The 19,162-nt window shown below is 47.7% G+C and overlaps 1 protein-coding gene across 2 annotated transcripts in view; it reads left to right on the top strand.

Moving 5' to 3' along the window:
* Positions 1–19,162, top strand: part of LOC105697328 (5'-3' exoribonuclease 2 homolog) — a 41,199-nt gene that overhangs the window by 10,022 nt on the left and 12,015 nt on the right. The window contains exon 16 of one of the 2 annotated variants that reach the window (XM_012420557.2): positions 6,593–6,627. The exons of the other annotated variant lie outside the window; for it this stretch is intronic. Within the exon in view, the coding sequence (XP_012275980.1) occupies positions 6,593–6,612 (20 nt within the window). The 3' untranslated portion in view covers positions 6,613–6,627. Of the gene's footprint in view, positions 1–6,592; positions 6,628–19,162 lie in introns of those variants that run through there. 2 annotated transcript variants of the gene reach the window in all.

The raw sequence follows: 19,162 nt of genomic DNA, 5'->3' as shown, positions 1-19,162 counted from the left end.
TCGCTCGAGACTACACTGTTAAAAAAAATCATAAAGTTCATACACTTTTAGTACATAAGGTTGCAGTAAAATTATACATTTGATGTCTTAATAGGGAATTAATATACATTTATTATGAAATTCTAAGTAAATTTCTAATTTTATAACAGCGTGTTGTAATTTTCTGAAATTTCGGAGAAAAATTCTAAATTTGACATTCGAAAGTCATTTAGTACGCATTCTTTGCAAATTTTTTCGATGAGTTTTTAATTTTATCATCGTTTACATAAGTTTACGGTTAAACAAACTTAATCGAGAGATGACAAATATCGGTGGTACTGGTGGAGAAGCATTGTAGCGACATTCATGAGTCCGAGGAATATTTTAATAATATTTAAAACAATTCTTACAATCAATAGAAGACTCCGGTAGCATCATGGACAACGGACCTGCTACTTTCCCGTGAGTTTCCGGGTTCGATACTTCCGATAATTGCAAAAGGATTATTTTCAGCGTTTAAGGCAGGACTGTCTCTAAAATCTTCCTCGAATGTGCCCGGAGCATATGTCAAATTTGTTTGTCTGCAGAAAAACCGTTTAAAATCAAGTACCGATCAACACAAATTTATAACATACATTATAAATTTATTACACATATGTACTAAATTTGTAATATATGTCGTACATTTTATTTCAAAATAAAATTAGTACACCATGCCTGAATAGAACTTCCAACAAATATCTTATAAAATTAACATATTTTTTTTAACAGTCTATATGTGAGCGAGCGTTGTCTGTAAAGATGTATGTAGAGGTGTGTAAAAACAAAGTGATGGGGTCCATCGGTCTCACGTGTGATTGATTTACTGCATGGGGAGTAAATGCCAGGAACAGACGAGGGCGGGTGAGCAGAAAGCTGCGACTTGAGCCGCGGGGAAGCCGCGGATTCGGTTGCTTCGGAAAGGGGGACAATTTTTTTCCGAAACCCGGGAAACTCGAGAAAAGATGTCAACTGTTACACTCGGGGAGGATCGAAGGCTATACAGGGGCTACATGTCGACTTTTCTAAAGATCAAAAGTTTCGTGGAGTTCGAGTTCTTTCTTGCTATAAGTTAGTTCCTAGACGAGAGTTTAACATTTACAGAAGATTTTTAGAATACCGTTGAAATTGTTCAACGCACATTTTTAATCTCCTCTAGAAATGAAGATATGCAAACTGAGAGGAACTCCATTGAGCGGTCGATTAAGCTTCATATGTTTCACGCGATTTTATTCGACTCAAACGATCTTTAATCGACTTAAGGTGATATGAATGGGTCATTCTATCTATTAAAACGTGAAAATATTTATAAAGCTTTTCTCCAAACTGGGTGCACCGAATCATTTGTCAAAGAAAGTTGTTTTTTTTATTTAGCCTTGACTAGAACCAAGATCACATTCTTTTGTGAAAAATGAAATTTCACGAGCATCGCGTTCTTCCTTAGGGCCTCCATAACCACGTGTTGACGTTTCAAATGATTCGGTGCACCCAGTTTGGAGGAAAGTATTATCAATATTTTGACGTTCTGATATATAGAATGACCCTTTCGTAACGCCTTAACTCGTACATACTTTACCCGTTCTCCGATCAAACCCCAACATTAGTGCGACTAATAACGCGCAAGCTTCGTTAAATCGTTTTGGTCATCACTCTTTAAGTCCCCAAGACTGGAATCGAAGCGTAAACGCCGCATCATAAGATCAGGACAACCCTAGGATCAAGCTAGGGGCCGGCGCATAAACGAGGCATAACACGACAGGGGGAGGACCGGGCGAGGAAACGGCGAGGTAAACGCTTGGCACGAGCAAGGGGCAGGGCCACCGTCGAAGGGAGAGCTCCGTCCGTTCGTTCGTCCCCCTGTCCTTCGGATGACAGGTGGGGCCCCTCGTTAGACAAATTAAGCTCCCGTTGGTGCTTCTCCGAGTCGGTGGCGGACTCCCGGAGCTCGTTCGGGACGGGGCCTCGAGTGGACTGCAAACACTCGAGCCGAGCGCGGCGGACTCGGCCGACGCAAGACGGAACTGCGGCCTCGCGGAGCTGCCGGTAGCTGCCGGTGGCCCCTGGTAGCCACCGGTAGCTACCGAAGCTGCACGTTCCCTGGAAACTCGCCGCCTGCCTTTCCCAAAGAGGAATTCCACCTTCTATCCGGCGGGTTCCGAAAGGAAGGAATAATATTCTACCACTGAAGCATCGTTATCGCACGAGATGCCTGTACCCGATAACGGCCGATTGGGTTTCCGGGTATCTAAACGGTTGTCAAGAGTTAATAAGGGCTAGAGGAGAACGGGTAGAATTGTAACGAGGTATGATTGTAACATTGGTTATAAGCATGCCAGATTTTCATGTAAAAGACTGGCAACGATGTTCACATGGGTCTGATGTTGCCTCACGTAATCGCCACAATTATAATGCCACGAATGGGACTACCTACTGAACTATACAGCTGAACAGAAACACTATAGAGTGTACTATAAGTATAATTTAATTATGGTACTAGCTTGGCATTCAAAGTATGATGTATGGGACGACAGTCTGACATAAGTTATGAACCCCAATCATTTTTGGAGTTCGTACATGAATTTATTGGGTTCATTCCATTGGTTAACAATTCAATAACCGAATATCCAAATGCCAAGCCAAGAGATTCCGGGTTGGAGTTGGTCGTTCGGAGAAAGAAAAAAAAGAAACAGAAGGAATCTTCGTTTACTAAAAACATCACACAAGCAATTGTAAATAACGTTGCGAGAATTTATTTTCCTTATTTTTAGATTTATTACGGCCAATATTGTGCCAATGCTGAACCAGGGGTGGCTCGATAATGGGGAAACTGTGAGGTATGGGTTGTGGCCCAACTATGGCAAATAAGTCCTCCCTTACTAAAATCTCCATTATCATTCCATATCTGGACTAAACTTGGTTGTCTAATTTTGCTAATTCTGGTTGTCTAATAATGTACAATATTGTGCCAAAGTTGGATCGTGATTCAGTTGTCGCTTGAGATTTTACCCTGATTACTGCAACCTCCTATCAAGGTTGTCCTATATGTTGCCTTGCTAAATGGTTACAATTGCCACAATGGTGGTTTCCTTGTCCATTCTTATTTTACTTGGACTTTTGGGAATTATTTTTCGCCGGAAAAAACGTCATACCCGCGGTGGCATCTTTCGAATGATTTGCCCCCCTCTATCTCTGGATGGTGCAAAACCAGGTTGCCCCCGATCCGAGGGTCGCGGGACGCGCGAGGGTGACACAGGCGTCACCGGCAGCGCCGCGGCTAATTTCCTCGGCATTGAACCGCATTGTGCTCTCTAAATCGGTCCTCCCGCCCTCGAAAAGCAGCCCCCACGCTCATTGTCGTCCCATTCAACTTGCCCATGGGCACCGTAACCTACGCTGGCAGGCCTATCCACCGTGCTTCCTGAGGCGCTCCATTAAATCGCCGCGCTACTTTGAAAGCGCTATCGTTCGCCTCGCCTCGGGACCTGTTCCCGGGCCTCCTGGTCAGTATCCTTTCCAAAGAGTCCCGAGTGTCCTTCCGAGGATCCCGCTCGAGCCTTCGGAGAAATCTTCCTCGTACCGTCCTCCGCGGTTTCCTTTTTGCATTACCCTAGAAGACCATCCACGCCGCAGCCATTGTCGCACGGTGCACGCAGAAAAATAAATTCAGTCTTAAGATGATATGAAAGGCGCTGAGAAGTTTGATCGACGTCGGTTAATTAAAATTCATCTATACCCTTTTTGGCGGTAACGTCATTTTGAATACTCAAGCCATGACATAAGCTGGCGTGTCCCGCTACCGACATTAATATTTTTCTTCGAGTCTTTTGCAGTCTATGTTGAAAATTATACGAACCGAGGCGTTCCGTGCGTCATTTCAGTAAAGTAATGATAAAAAGATCTATGTGAAAATGTCGAAATCCCGTGAATTCTTGACTGTTTATATTTTGACGGACCAAAGTCGCCGTCTGTGACGTTTAACTGCAACTAAATGTTTGCTCTAAAAACACGTGTTAGTCACGAGACAAACCAGCGTTCTCTTGCAATCGTTGGTGAAAGTATTTTCCATATTTTCCCATCTGACTCTGTAATATTCCATTTCTACGGTATTCTAAATTGTTCGAGCTAGGTTCTGAAACTCTTCATTTTCGATTCCAAGCCTCCAAGAAGCGTAAAACAGCGGATACGTGCACGGACCACGCCATGTTGGATCTAGTCCGTGATAAATAAATACATTTTTATGAAAAATGATATTTCATGAGTTTTAGGACTTTAGGGCCTCCATGTCCACGTAAAATTTGAAACGAATCAGTACATCCAATTCGGAGAATACTTTCACCGACGATTTAATCTCTAATATATATATGCTGACTCTTTCATATCACCTTAAGTCTAAAAATTTTAAACGCGAATTATAATAGTTTTTTAACGGTGCGGGCTTAATAACATGCGATGTAAAAATGGCAAGTGAAATTGCATTCGAAAATTAAATAAGACGTTAAATAAATGTAAATCAAGACAAATGTCTTTTAAATAAAACACGAAATAGTGTTCTGTATTCGGAATACGCTGATACGTAAAATGTATTCGCGCTTCTGTTAAATTTCAGACATTTCATATACAGACTCAGGAAAACCTAATTAATCGTTTCGTTATTACCGTAACTGAATTTCTTCCTGGTTTAATGTCTCTTATCGATAAAGCTCCGCCTTCAACGATCTTGGGCCGAGGTCGTTTCCGGAAGAGAAATGGTCCAAAGTTTTATGGAAGAATGGTATTCGTGGAGTAGGCCACGTTAGGCAGACGTTAAGAGGTGGAACAGCTCGCTGAGGAGGGATTAGATGGATCGATCATTTTCGCACTTAGAATGAACAACGATATCGCCATCGCGGAGAAATCATTAGAACACTCCCCCAATAGAGAACAGGGATGCCTTCGCCGTTCGTCTCGGTAGGCACCACCCCGTCAGGGAACCAAGACAAGACGAAGGGGTTGGTAGCGAGGGCTGCGCGAGAGAACCTCCCTCGCTTCCTGAAGAGCAGCCAACCCACCAGACAGTCTCACTAATTACGCCGCGCCTCATTAGCGTGGAGGCCTCCCGCGCTTAGGAGAGTACGCGAACACGTACAGCTCCTCCGCGCCCTCGTCAAAGACATTGATTTTGCGATAACTTTTTTTTTTTAGATTTTTATATACGTATAATAAGCACGATTCTTCGCAGATGTTTGAAATACGGTCGTACTACTAGTTTTCGATGAAGGGATTGATGTCCCCACGAGCATCAAGCACTGTCAGAGCAGTCTCTTCAACCACGTGGAGATGCACCCTCTGTACTTTCTTTTATATAACTGTTGTACGTGTAATTATCGGAAAAGAAGGTAACAGAGTTACGAACAAATGATTTATTCTCGTATAAAACTCTAATACTAGTCACCGGTGTTTATTTCTTTCATTTGTGAAAATGTCAATCACTGTTAAATCATTGATTGTAGAAGTACATGTAGGGAATAGCGACGATTTCTAAGTACGGCGAGCCCACGAAAACTTCCAATTGAAATAGCCGATTTAGTCTTAAACATGTAGAATACCAGAGAACGGCAGGGCAGAAAATCAGCGGGTCCGTTCCGGCCTCGATAACCAATTTTTCGGTTGATCGATTTCGGTTGACGTTGCCGATTTGCGGACGGGGAATTCGATTATCGGCTTCGCTCGATTCGTTTACTCCTCGTCGACGGCCATCGAGGGGTCCGTCGCCTGATAGCTAATGGAAAGCTTTTCGAGATTGCCCTTCGGTTACGAAACTCGAAGGGGGTGTATTTAATTCGTTTAGTTTTGCTTAAACCTCGGACCTGGTCCGCTTTGCAGTTGAGAGGGTCAGTGGCCAGCGCCAGTTAAATTGACGCGTATTGACTTTCTCTTCTCTTTTTAATTATTTTCTACAATCTATTCATACACTTATTCTGAATGATAGCGACGAGGCGATTTTCCTAGATTCTCTTAATCGTCTCAGCGTCAGTAGACCCCGACGTGGACATGAAAAAAGCACGTAGTACCTTGAAATGAGAATTCGTATCCGAAGAGAAGCCACCAAACAAGTTGACTCATTATATGGTCGTAATTTAGTTTTTAATTATTCCTTCAAATGATGTGTTTATTTTCTTCCTATCTGGAAGATTTCCCCAAGGTGTTTTTTAGAATCTTTCTAACCGTCACTTTATCCGATAAGTAGTTTAACTATCTATATATACGTATTCGATCTCAGAATACTTGGTTATCCATATAATCAACTTGCATAAAAATATCACTATCACAATTTAAGTTTTCGGTCTTCGGAAGGGATTGTGGAACTTCATTAGTTGCAGATTATGAGATGAAAGATATTACTAGGATTTCAATTATGACTAGAACGAGCCTTTGATATCGATAAGGTCCGAAACCAACCCAATGACTAGGTCGGGTAATATTTATTAATTCCGTTTATTGGGGGTCGTAACGTATAAATTCGGTGGCAAGAATATAAATATGTTCTCATTCTAACCGAACTTATTTATGTTACGACCCAATGCATTATTTCCAGGATTACTTTCCTCAAATTAAACGATCATTCCTTCCGGAAGGCACCGGCAAGATGCTTCTTCTGAGAGCGCTTCTAACCGGCTTATTGTCAATAAAGACCTTGTTGTGACCATCTAAGGGGCACGTAGGACCTAGATCGAAGATCGGGCCCGAACAAGGGACACCTTACTTTCGGAACAGCACTTATGGCATTCACGAGTGAGAGCTTTATCCCGGGTCCTTTCTGTGCCGGTCCATCGGGCTACTTCATAGGATTCTCGAGAAGGTAAATGGTGCGCATATCCTTCGAAGATGGGCTCCGTAAAGTCGAGGGCCCAGTCGCAATTTCACCTGTGGCGAAACCTCTAATTTTCTGCCTTCCCCGTCGTCACGGGATCATTCATTGGTGCCCTTTGTGATATGCGGCCTAAGCTGCTCCGGGTAATTTCGCGTATCTTTTGAGAATTTTCCAGAATATTGAGGCCTGCTGCGCATCTTTCCTGGCTTGGTAAACGCAGGATCTTGAAATATTTCTAAAATTCATTGAACGGAAATGTAACAAATTTATGCAGATCGCATTCTGCGAGACGCAACTATCGTTCGAATCACGACGACATGGTTAAGATTAATATAAAAGACTTAGCGGCGTATCTTGTTAGTTAATATCGGATCCCCAAATGAATGCATTAATCCATTTCTCTGAATCATCTGGACGGTACACGGCATGGCGCCTCCCACGAAGCCGTGCACTTTCTTTTCGGGTCAGCCGTGCCCTGACCCCGAATTTCCTCGCGCTCGGCCATCTTGGAACAGAGGATCCGCCATTTGAGTCCGGTATTCACGTCGAGCATTCATTCGCGCTTTTGCGCCGTGCATTGCGACTTAATAATCCACTCCGGCGTTTAGCGCACCTCGGAGCGCCATTCGCTTCTTAGAGAGACCTTCCGCGTCCCTCCTCGCTCTCTCATCCTCCCCGGCTTTTCCCTTATACCCCCTCCTTCTCTCTCCTTCTCTCCCACGCGAGTAAACGCAGAGCGTTTCACGTACCATTAAATATAACGTCTCCGCGAATACCTCCACTCCGGAGGGTGTTTTTTTTCCCCTTTTCTCTCTCTTCTCTCTCTCTCTCTCTCTCTCTTCCTCCTTTTTTTATTCCAATTAACCTTGAAGCAAGGAGGCCCCTGCGGAGGTAAGGCACAAGAGGTGGCGCATAAAGGAGGCAGTCGAATGAGATTAATTCAGAAATGATGATGAGTTCTTTAGTCCTGGCTCGCGCGCCAGAGGGAGCGAAAGAGAAATGGATGCGGGAGAGAGCCGGATCCTCCAAGAGAGAGGAGGGCCGGAGCGAGAGGAGACGAGGCCGAGCCAGGGAGAGCGAGAGAGAGACCCGAGCGAGGCCGACCTACCCTCGAACCGCCGACACAAAGGTGCGCAATCGCGGCAATGCGATGAACCGCGCCCCCCTTGCCTCACCCCGCGACCTACCGCCCCCGCGCCCCCGCGCTCGCAGGTGCACCTAGAACCCCCCTCTATGCGGACTCGAGATGGGTGCGGCGAATGTGCGCGAAGCCGCGATTCGAGGACCGGAGGGTGCTTCGACATCCAAGCGTCATTGCGAGGGTACGTGCGCACTTGGGTGCTCGATGACGATGGTAACGTCGCCTCGAGGAGGGCACTGTTTCGGCCACCTTCGGCTCCACGACTCGGACCGGAAATCCGCTCCTCTTTTGGAGGGCCCCGGTCCGGGGAGGTGAACTATCGGGTCCGTTATTTTCCGCAGAAATGGCAATTCTTTGACTTACCGGATATTTCCGGCGGGGGGGAAAATTATATTTTGTGGGCGGTCCCGGGTGGACATTTGAGGGGCCTGGACTTCGATGAAACTGTCTAAATCGAAATTGGAGACTGTATGGATGATCAAGTACCGATCGGAGATGGAACTATCCCGATGGCTTAGATCGAGGTCGAGTAGTTGGTCCTGACCAGCGATATTTGTTAGCGACTCGGATTGTCAAGATGCGATAAACTGTTTCTTTAATGTTGAAAATGTCGAAAAATACGAACATGCCAGTTGCCATTGGTTAGTCGATGAATGGTCTTAGACAATTGTTGCACCTCGCGAACCCAATCGGGCCTCGTTCAGATTGGTCGGACTTAATCGTGTCTCGCTGGTCCCTGGGTTTGCCCCAAGAGCCTCGACATTTTCCCACGGACATGACGAATTTGACTACGATATCTCACATGTACCCTGCATCTGATATTGTAACCCGGTAAACGATTTGAAGGAGCTTCGGATTCTCGGGGACGAGACGTATGCGATCTCCGAGACCAGCGGAACGGCATTTCGTTGCTCCTCTCTTCCCTGATCTCGAACTTTATTAAAGTCCGTGGAAAGTGCGGAGGCCGCCAGTTTACTCGGGTACACGAATTCATTTCATCCTTCTCGCGGGTATGGGCATGCTTTCGCTTTCTTCCTTCCCTTTGGACGGGGTCCCTTTTTTAGCTCTCTCTCCCGTTGGGGAGAGAGAGCTTCAGAGGGCACCGAAGCGAATCGGCTGGCGGGCCTCGCCCTTCGACGAGAGGTCCCGGGACCAGGCCCTGCTCCACCGCGGGAGCCATAATAGTAATATCAAAACCACATAAAGCACAAATCCGACAGATTGGAGGATCCCGAACAAAAAGTAGGCGAAGCCGAAGGGTGCGGTTTTCCGCCGCATTTCCACGCGAAGTGAGTGAGGGAACGCGATTGTGGAGGACTCTCCTCGCGGCTATTGTGCCCTCTCGGGCTGATCCGTCGAATCGGATTTTCGCGGCTGCGTGGGCGGCCCCTGGCTCCCTGAGCTCGAGCCGGAACCGAAGAGTCGAGAACCGGCAGGTCCGCGACTATCTTCAAAGGATTCCTAATTCCTTTCGAAATCCAATCGACGAGCCGAGGGCTGGAAGTGATTTTTGACTATGCTCTTGGCACGAGAGGGTCAAAGGTACTTATTAAGGTGAAGTGAAACCCCCCTCAAATCAGTCGACTCCAATAAGACAGACTTTTTAAGGGTATTGGATCGAACCGTCTGAAACTCCGATACATGACTCGTGAGCACCTAGGAGTTATCCCGACACTTTCAAATATTGGATTTTTGAAAAAAATGTTTTAACAGCCCAGACCAGAATCAGAATGGCGTAGAGCCCTCATATTTCCATCTACAATTATTGAAGGCTCTAATATGAGAAACAAAAGTGTCAGGACAATTGTGCGACAATTTAGATCACTTTGATAATCGATAAACTCGAATTTGAACGGGATAAACGCAAAAAAAAGTGTCTTATGTGCTTCTATGCTAAAATGATGGTAATATGAGCTCTTGGAGTGAAAAGATTTCTTGATAATTATTGTACGAGAACGACAGGTGGAATATGCCATTTAGTACAATACCTAATATAATTCGACATGGCTGTCGATCAAGTTCCTCGACGTGTTTCACTTCACCTTAAGGTGACGTACCATGAAAAAGCATAAGGTACTTCAACTTCCATATGAAAGTAACCGTATATTTTGTCGCCAAGTTATTGCCAATAATAACACTAGCGACTGTTGCGGATAAATCCAACAGTTTACAATTTTCACAAATGGCCGTCATAGTGTCAATTAAAAATATACATAATAATCACTGAACGTTTGCTAACTACCAAATCACTTATTACTTAACATCTTACAAATATTGATAAGTGAAAACGATAAAATCGATGACACAAGCCGACCTAGTTTACATCTGTACCACACGTAATCCTACATCTGACTCATATTTTAAGCGCCGCCATGTTGCATAATCGAGTTATAACAATTTTCCGCAAGAATCGCTGTAGTATTACCGTGAGCTATTTTGACAAGGAAACATTGAATCAGAATTTTCCGGAAAGACCAACGGAGTGGAAGTTCCTTATGCTTACTTCGTGCCTCGACCCTGGCTACATCGTGTCCGCAACCTCCTCTAGAGTACAGGTGCTAGGATGCGAAACAATAACGGAAAGGGAATTAAAAAAAAAAAAAAGAATGCCATTCCGTGCAACCATCCACGCCTGACACGGGAAGAACGGCCGCCACGTTTCCGATCGATGTTCAGGGCTCACCAGGAGTAACGTGGGCTACTAATTGAGCCAATACCGAAACACAATACCGCGCCTCTCTCGAGTGTTCCCGCCCCATTTGGGCCGTCGACTCCTGGCGTCAACTTTGCCGTCGTTTCGAGTTGACTCATTGTGAATCGTGCGTAAAGTATCGCGTTACCGATCCCCGTTAGCTCGCATGGGGCCCCATTGGTCGGGGCCCGACCGGAAGGCGGACTCTTGTTTGCCGGTCCCGTGGCCAGGACTCGTTGACCTACCTACCGAGCGGGGTATCGAGTTTCGTTGTTTCGGCTCTCGAGCGCCTAATGTGCGAACGAGGCTCGGCTTACGTCCTCTGTAAAGGGATCCTTGGAGGGCCCGCCGAGGATCCGCCAAGGATCCGCGGAATTCCAGGGAGAACGCCTCGACCCACCGCCGGAAGACCGCGAGCTCGGTCTGGAAAAGACGACCCTTTCGAGGATTGCACTCAACGATCCTCGAAGAGATCCTCGAAGAGATCCTCCGGAACGCTGCCGATGGCTCTCGAGCGACCCCTCCGGCCCGTCACCGATCTTCCACGGAACCGGAACCGTTTGAGCGCGTAGATACCGATACTATGTCGATCCCGTCCACCTCCGTTCTGGGTGCTCTTGACTTGGTGAAAGAATTGGGGCTGGGGTCGGTAGGACTCTCCTACGGGAAGTTTGCGTTACTTCTCGGCGACGGTGGAAACGGAGGTGGAATCGGCAGCTTGTTTGGAGGCCTTCGAGTGTAATCTTTTTCGAGGTGCTGGTTCCTAAATTGTGGAAGCTTCTGGGTGGAGGGGGGACGTCTCTTGTCCCAAAGGGTTGAATCAAGGCTTTGGAAGAAAGTCCAAGTTTCGCGGTCAGTAGAGCCGGAGTGATCACGGGAAATGTAGCTTTCAAGCGACTTTTGGTGGATATGGTGTCGACAGGGTACGGATGGGAAGTCATTCGTGTCCGCCGATGACCCGCAAAAGACGCTCGATCAGCTCCACGTCGATGTCCCTTGGATTAAAATTTTTCCAAGAATTCGTTAATAAGACTGTCTCGATCTATCTTGAACAACCAATAATGGACTGCGAGTAAAATTGGAGTTTTTGAAAATTAAAGATACCGTCGGTAAACGAATAATCGCACATGCTATAAGTATCCTACCGCGCTTCTATAGTATAAATAACCTGCTACTCCTTGCCGAGTTTACGGAGTCATCCCAACCGTCTCCGTTAACATAGTATCCATAAGTCAATGGGCGCACCAAGTGCCAATTTTTCCGAAAGTATGGTTCATCGTTGAATGCCCACGTCCACGCGTTAACATTCCCTGATTCGTCGCCCCGTTAGAACCGTTCTCGAATGTCGTTTCCAGCGAACCCCTTTGACCGCTTAGCGGCCCCACGTCCATCCTAAAGCCCAAACACCTTGATCATAATCGAGAAGTCATCTACACCAGCAATCCCTCGATATCTCCGTTCCATCCCTCTCCACTGATCGGGGAGGCTCTCGACTCGGAAGAAGTCTCGGAACTACCATCAACCGGTCTCTTTGGCACCTCGACGACCCACGCCGGAGACTCCGCTAGGAGGGGTCGGTACATCGGGGTGGTGCGTACAGTGGGTACCTAGCACTGTGCAGGGCACTCCGGCAAAGCCCTCGAAGAGAGCCCTTGATTCCGCAATCCGTAGGAAAGTCTCGGGGCACACACCGTGTCGGGCAGGGGGGGTCCCTCTCTCCCTCTCCCACCCTCTCCCTCCGTCTCCCACGGTGGCAGTCCCTGTGGGTAGCTTTTGAAGGAGCCACGTCGGTGGCTCCCTTCGTCGTCGCGCACCCGGAAGAGGGGAGGGCATATTTACAACGAGAAACGAGAGGGATAGGAGGCCGAGGACCACCCGAAAAGGGGGGCGGGCCGACGGGGGCACGAGGAAGAGGGCGATGGGAGTGAAGCATCCTCGACGGTTCTAGGATACTCCTTGCCGGGTATCCTCGGGGCCCTCGGGGCACAAGGACCATCCTCGTCCTCTTCTGCACAGTGTACTCGTCCGCCCTCTTCGTCCGCCCTCTTCCTCGGCCCTCTTCCTCGCCCACTCGCTCCGTGCCGGAGTCACTCTTCTTACCTCTCTTATATACCGGGCAGCCACCTACCTAGGGCTCTTCTCGCTCTCTCTTCGCCGCTCTTCAGGATCTTCTCGTCCCTCCTCCGGCTCTTCAGCCCTCCGTACCGCCTGCCCTCCCGATACCTCTCCCGCTCCCTCGAGGGTAGACGTATGTATACTCATATCACCTAATCATCCTCCTCGGCAACTCCGTATCCGAGGACCTCTTCAGCGTCTTCCACTCTCATCGTCGCGACGCCCGACCGACGACGACGCCGCGTTCGACCCTCGATCGGCCCCTGCCGATGCCTCGAGCCGATCGTCGCGCCTTCCCCCGTAATTACGGATAATTAGCCTTGTCTGGGAGAAACGTTACGAAGAAGTAGGCCTTTTAAGGATCACTTCGTTAGGTGGGCGCACGTGAAGCATAATTGATGGATGGTGGGGCCGTAAACGTTTCCTCAATTCAACGGGAAATTCGTCGTCGCATCGCCTTATGTCGAACTCGTGGACGTGGATACTTGGGTTTAATAACTCCTCGATAAATTACATTTTTTGTCGGTGGTCCCAAGATTTGAGTGCTCGATGCTGGCACGACGCGAAGCACGGCATAAGGGATCGCCTTAGCGATGTCATCGGAACAGGTACCGAGCCGAGCTTTAGTCCTTCTTGATCGAACGTTGTGATCTTTCTTAACATGATATTATATGTGGACCAATTCCGGTTGCGCTACCCAGGATTATCTCAAGATTGCCCGACGATGAGCTAAACTGATCTAAATCTACATCGGAAGCAAGACTCTTGTCCCGACCCTGTTACATATGTACATACCCCCTCTAGCAGTTTTCTTATAACCCGTATTCCCTTTTTATCGATATCGATTTCGTCAATCCTGATAACCTAACAGCCCCCCACCCACGACGTTCACGCGTTGACTCGGTGCCCGACACCGTTACCCATTTCGGTAGGTCAGAATCCGGAGCCCTCGTTGGACCACCCCAGTTACTGGCTCCACCCGAGCAGACGCGGGGGTGTCGGCCTTTCGCGACTTGCCCCTCGGCCGGGAGAATCGCTAATGGTAAGGAGACGGGGAGAGAAAGAGGAGGCTGCGAGAGGAGGTTGAACGGGAGAAAGAGGAACGAGGGGGCTGGGGGTGCTCGACGGGCAAGGAGAGTTCTCGGGAGGGAAGTGTGTGCCGGCAGGTGAGGGTGGTCGCGGGGGTGGCCGCGGGGGTGCTCGCGGGGGTGCTTGCGGGGGTGGTCGTGAGGGTACTCGCGTGAGTGTAAGCACCCAGGGCAATGTGGGTGAGGCAAGGGTCCTTGCTTTGACTCCAAACTCGGAGTCTGACTGAATGCCTCTCTATAGCGGAGTACGTGCTTCTAAGTGCATCCTGATTTTTTCGAACCTCTTTGATTACTCTCTTTTCTCTCCTCCCCCTCTCTCCCTCCCCCCAGGCCCCTCCGTGTAACCGAGGACCTCGCATCGAGGGTCCGGGTAAATTATCGAGTCTCGCCTCGCCGACCGCGAACGCGTCCGATTCCCTCTCTCGACGGCCCATCGCGACTGAGGAATACATTTTTGTCTCCGATGCATCGGAAGGTCGCGCAATCGAGATCCGGTAAATTGCCCTCGTTCGTCGGTCCGCTTCCTTCGTTTCCCTTCTAGGAGGCCCCTCGAACCTGGAGCCGGGCGGCTTTGCGTCGTCTAATTGAACCGTCTCGATTCGACATGGTCTACGCCAGCAATTTGAACGGTTCGTTAAAACAGGAATTCTAGGTTTCACGGAAAGATCGAAACGTAAAAGGCATCTTGTTAGGTAGGATTCGGCTTTAAGGTGATACAAAAGTGGCATCTGCGGAGGCCAATCGCTTGTGAAACTTTTCTCTACATTGGACGTACCGAATCATTCGAACGTTTACCATGGGGCCCTAAGGAAGGCCCCAACCCCCGTGAAATTTCATTTTTTATCATAAATACGAAAGTTTTGTATGAAAAAGTTATTAAAAATGAATTTTCGCGAGTTCGGGACGTTTCTCGGGGCCTCCGTGTTCACGTGGCAGGATTTTAAACGATTTCGTACCCCCAGTTCGGGGAAAAGTTTCACAAATGAAACCCTCGGACGCTACTTTCGTGTCACCTTAATAACTCGAATGACGTTACCAATTCCGGGAGCCAACGATAATCATTTATTCTTCTCATTTTATTTCGGTGCTGGATAGTATCGGGTTACCTGTATTGAGTCAAAGTAAACCTAAATGTCCTTGCGTAAATATGTTGAATTCCATACTTATGGCAACTCATCCGTGATTCTGGAAGGGTTGTCCTTCGTCTCTCCTGCAAACATTGTCCCGCGTTACAGAATTCTGTATCGTTGGTATACAGAGCGTAAAGTATCAATTTTACGTTCCGTATCGTAACGTACCGTTCGAACGGTGCAGAACGTAAAGTTTATACTTTATTTTTAATTATTGAAGTTAATACTTTACGTTCTTTATCGCGGGACAATGCTTGCTGGAGAGACGAAGGACAACCCTTCCAAAATCATGGGTGAGTTGCCGTAAGTATGGAATTCTACATATTTACGCAAGGACACTTGATAGTATTGTTTAGGTAACGATATAGAACGTAAAGTTTATACTTTACGTTCTATATCGTAACATAACTCGGTCACCGAATGAGAACCACGAACATCGTTTCGCGGATCCTTGGGGATATTCGGGGCGGATTGCAGGCGTCCTTAGGTTCCCCAGGACTCGGCGGGGGTGCGTCGACTTGTCCCGAGCCGGCGGCTGCGGCGGAGCGGCCCGTACCGAATCTCTTCATAGGTGTACAAGTAGCCGTGTTGATTTATTTGATAAATGAGTAGTGGATAGGGCTTAAGGGGAGAGGGCGGGATGGCTCTCCAGCGGAGAGTCCTACAACGCCGAGCGCACTCCTCTTTCGCTCCTCTCTCATCACTCTCGCTCTCTCCTTCCGCTTGCCGCGGCTCTCTCGCTCGCTCCTCCGCTCGCCGGCTCGCTCTCTCTTTCTGGCTCCGGCGCCCTGTCTCCCTCTTCACCACGAAATCAAACGCCGAGCGAGTCGGTCCACTACAAGTCCCGCTGAGCACGGCTTGAGGACTGGCCATGTCTGCTCTGGCGATACACTTTATCTCCCGTGATTTCGCGCTGATCCCTGCTAACGCTCTTTAAACGCTAAACATTCGCGAGGACACAAGTACACCGACCTTCTCTCTACACGAAGGTACAAATATGTCAAGAGGGAAAAACACGGGAAATTTCGGATTCGCGGGGAGTAGATGTTCCCTTGCGAGCGCACCTTATCTTTAGGTATTCCACTGTAATCCGTGATAACGCGGATATTCGAAGTCAAGACAAGAAACGTCGAGATTGAAAAAAGAGGAGAAATTGCTTCGCTGATTCTTGCTAATATCCTTTAATCGCCGAACATTCGCGAGGACGCGGGTACCGAACCTCTACGCGAAGATAAAAAATATCGAGGGTGGAAAATAAATGTGCAATTACGGATTCGCGGAGAGTAGACGTTCGTTCGCGAGCACACCTTATCTTTAGAGATTTCACGGTAATCGTTGGTAATGCGGATATTCGAAGTGAAGACAAAATGCGTCGAGGTTGAAAAAAGTGGGAAAATTGCTTCGCTGATTCTTACTAATCTCCTTTAAACGCTAAACGTTCGCGAGAACGCGGGTACCGAACCTCGACGCGAAGATAAAAAATGTCGAAGATGGACAATAAATGTGCAATTTCGGATTCGCAGAGAGTAGATGTTCGCTCGCGAGCGCACCTTATCTTTAGGGATTCCACGGTAATCCTTGATATCGCGGATATCCGAAGTGAAGACAAAAAGCGTCGAGGTTGAAAAAAGAGGGGAAATTTTCCCGCGCGAATTCGCGCCGGTGAGTAGTCGTTCACTCGCGAGCAGCGGAGTGGAAGGAACTCTGCAAGCCGGAAGGAATTAACGAGCTTTTTCCCGATACGTTTGAAATCCTGGTTGAAATCGAGGTGTCTTCTCGTGAGCTTACCTATGAATAAGGAATTTGTAGGTAAGGAATTCTAGGTTTGAACCTTTTCGGTTCCTTTGCGCCCTTATCCTTTAAGCGCCGGATATTATACATCATTAGTAATCATTTTTCCTTACTTGAAAAATGCAAGAAATAAAAGGCAGTGAAGAAATTGGAAACGCACTTTGAGTAGGTGTAAACTATACCTACGATTACTTTATGGAAACATCCTTCGATGGGATGAACTCCAACTGATGAAATTCTATTTGATGGATGTTCCTTTGAACGCACTAAGATTACGTAGGACTTTCCAAGTCGAGAGTTGACTCAACCGATTTGGCGCAATTTTTTGCCCGTTTGCGCGGAATTCTCTATGGCCGTAAGTCATCGGGGGACGACTTACGAGTGGACGATTTGGGGAGGAAAACCCTGCAAAGCCGGAAGAAATTAGGGGGCGGATGTAGTATTGTTTCGGGACAATGTAAGGACGGCTTAGTTTGACTGGCGTATTCCGCGATAGGGGTAGGTTTGCACGTGTGCGGCACAGTCGTCGCGAAATGCGGACGGGAGCGATGGTTTAGCCGAAGGGATGTTTATAAGGATCGTTCTGGCTTCCTGGATTAATGGAGGCCCGGGTCGAGGTTGCCGGGAGACGAGCGGCGAAGCAAGGGATGCCGGAAGATCCGCTCTCGATCCGCTTGGCTGTGCCCTCGTTATTCGTCGATGAATTATTAATAGCCGCTAATGAAGTAAGAATTATCGTCAGCCTGCGTTGTTAATCGATGACGGGGAGAAACGAGCCATCGGTCAAAATTCGGGTCGTCGATGAAAGCGAGCTTCCCGAAGATCTCCCGGAAGTATTCGGAAGTCAGGTCCCCGGCAGAAAAGAGTCAAGATAAATCATTGCTCAAATGTTAATCGAATGAACACGATATCTTTAAATTCGATTTGAATTAATTGCTGTTCGCTCGAATTGAAGAAAATTACAACGAATCCACCTAATTCAGTGGATTCGTCCAAAACGATCGAAATTCGCCCTTACTTCCATGGCAGTTAATATCAATCGAGTCGTTAAAGTCAGAAATATGTAAAATTTGAGGATCTTTTAATGCACATAAAATCTGCAAAAACTGTACTCTTTTCATTGCCAAATCCCTCATTTCTGAGGGAATGAAATAATTATTCGCTTGCACGCCCGCGAAATAGTCCCCTTACGATCTGCCTCCTAAAAGTTCATTTGAGCTTCTTACGAATCCTGTCATTTCTTTTTTTAATTTCATTATTTTTTCCACAAACGATTCTGCTACACCCCACGCGAAGGCGCCATAGTTTCGAAAGTTTTCTGGCAATCGTCTCGACTTTTACCGAGAGAACCGAGATTTTGGTACTTTTCGGGGTGTAACGAGTAATCTTCGGAGTCATTGAAATTTCTCCACCGATGGCAAAACGTGCGGAACCGCTTAGGCGTGGTACGGCTCGATTTGCCGGCGAAAAGAGGAGACCGATTTCTTGGGCCCGAGATCGGCGGCTGACCGGAAAGCGCCGGCTCAGAAAAAGCCGGAAGGCGTCGGAGAAGGCGCCACCGTTGATTGGATCACCGCAAGAAATCGATACTCTCTCTCTAGCCAACTCGAGTTCTCTCCCTCTCCTCCTCCGGCGACGTGCGCTCCCTCCAATTTCCCCGTGACGGCCTCCTGGAGGATCCTCGAGTGCCCTCTCATCGCCCTCCGGGCCACCCAGCCGAGCTCTGTCCGGCAGTCTCCATGCCAACACCCGCTCGATAAATTTATTGGTCGCTTCTGACACGACTGCCGCTGCCGACTCCGTGCGCGGCTCTCCTGAGACCACCAGAAGCGGAACGCCTCCCCTACGGAGACCGGAAACCGGACCAGGACGAAGGATGATCATCGCTTCGCGTGATAGATTTTTTAGCGGAAAAAAATTATTTTGTTATAACTACTATAGCGATACTATAGACTACTATGGTGCGGCTCTCCTGAGACCACCAGAAGCGGAACGCCTCCCCTATGGAGACCGGAAACCGGACCAGGACGAAGGATGATCATGGCTTCGCGTGATAGATTTTTTAACGGAAAAAAATTACTTCGTTATAACTATTATAGCGATACTATAAACTATTATAGCGCGGCTCTCCTGAGACCACCGGAAGCGGAACGTCTCTCCTACGGAGACCGGAAACCGGACCAGGACGAAGGATGATCATGGCTTCGCGTGATAGATTTTTTTTAAGAAAAAAAATTACTTCGTTATAACTATTATAGCGATACTATAAACTACTATAGCCTCCTGAGACCACCAGAAGCGGAACGCCTCTCCTACGGAGACCGGAAACCGGACCAG

Source organism: Orussus abietinus, unplaced genomic scaffold (assembly GCF_000612105.2).
Source record: "Orussus abietinus isolate OABI.00-Male unplaced genomic scaffold, Oabi_2.0 scaffold198, whole genome shotgun sequence".
NCBI classification, from domain to species: Eukaryota; Metazoa; Arthropoda; class Insecta; order Hymenoptera; family Orussidae; genus Orussus; species Orussus abietinus.
The sequence above is the reverse complement of the archived record's forward strand: the minus strand, read 5'-3'. Positions and strand labels throughout refer to the sequence as shown.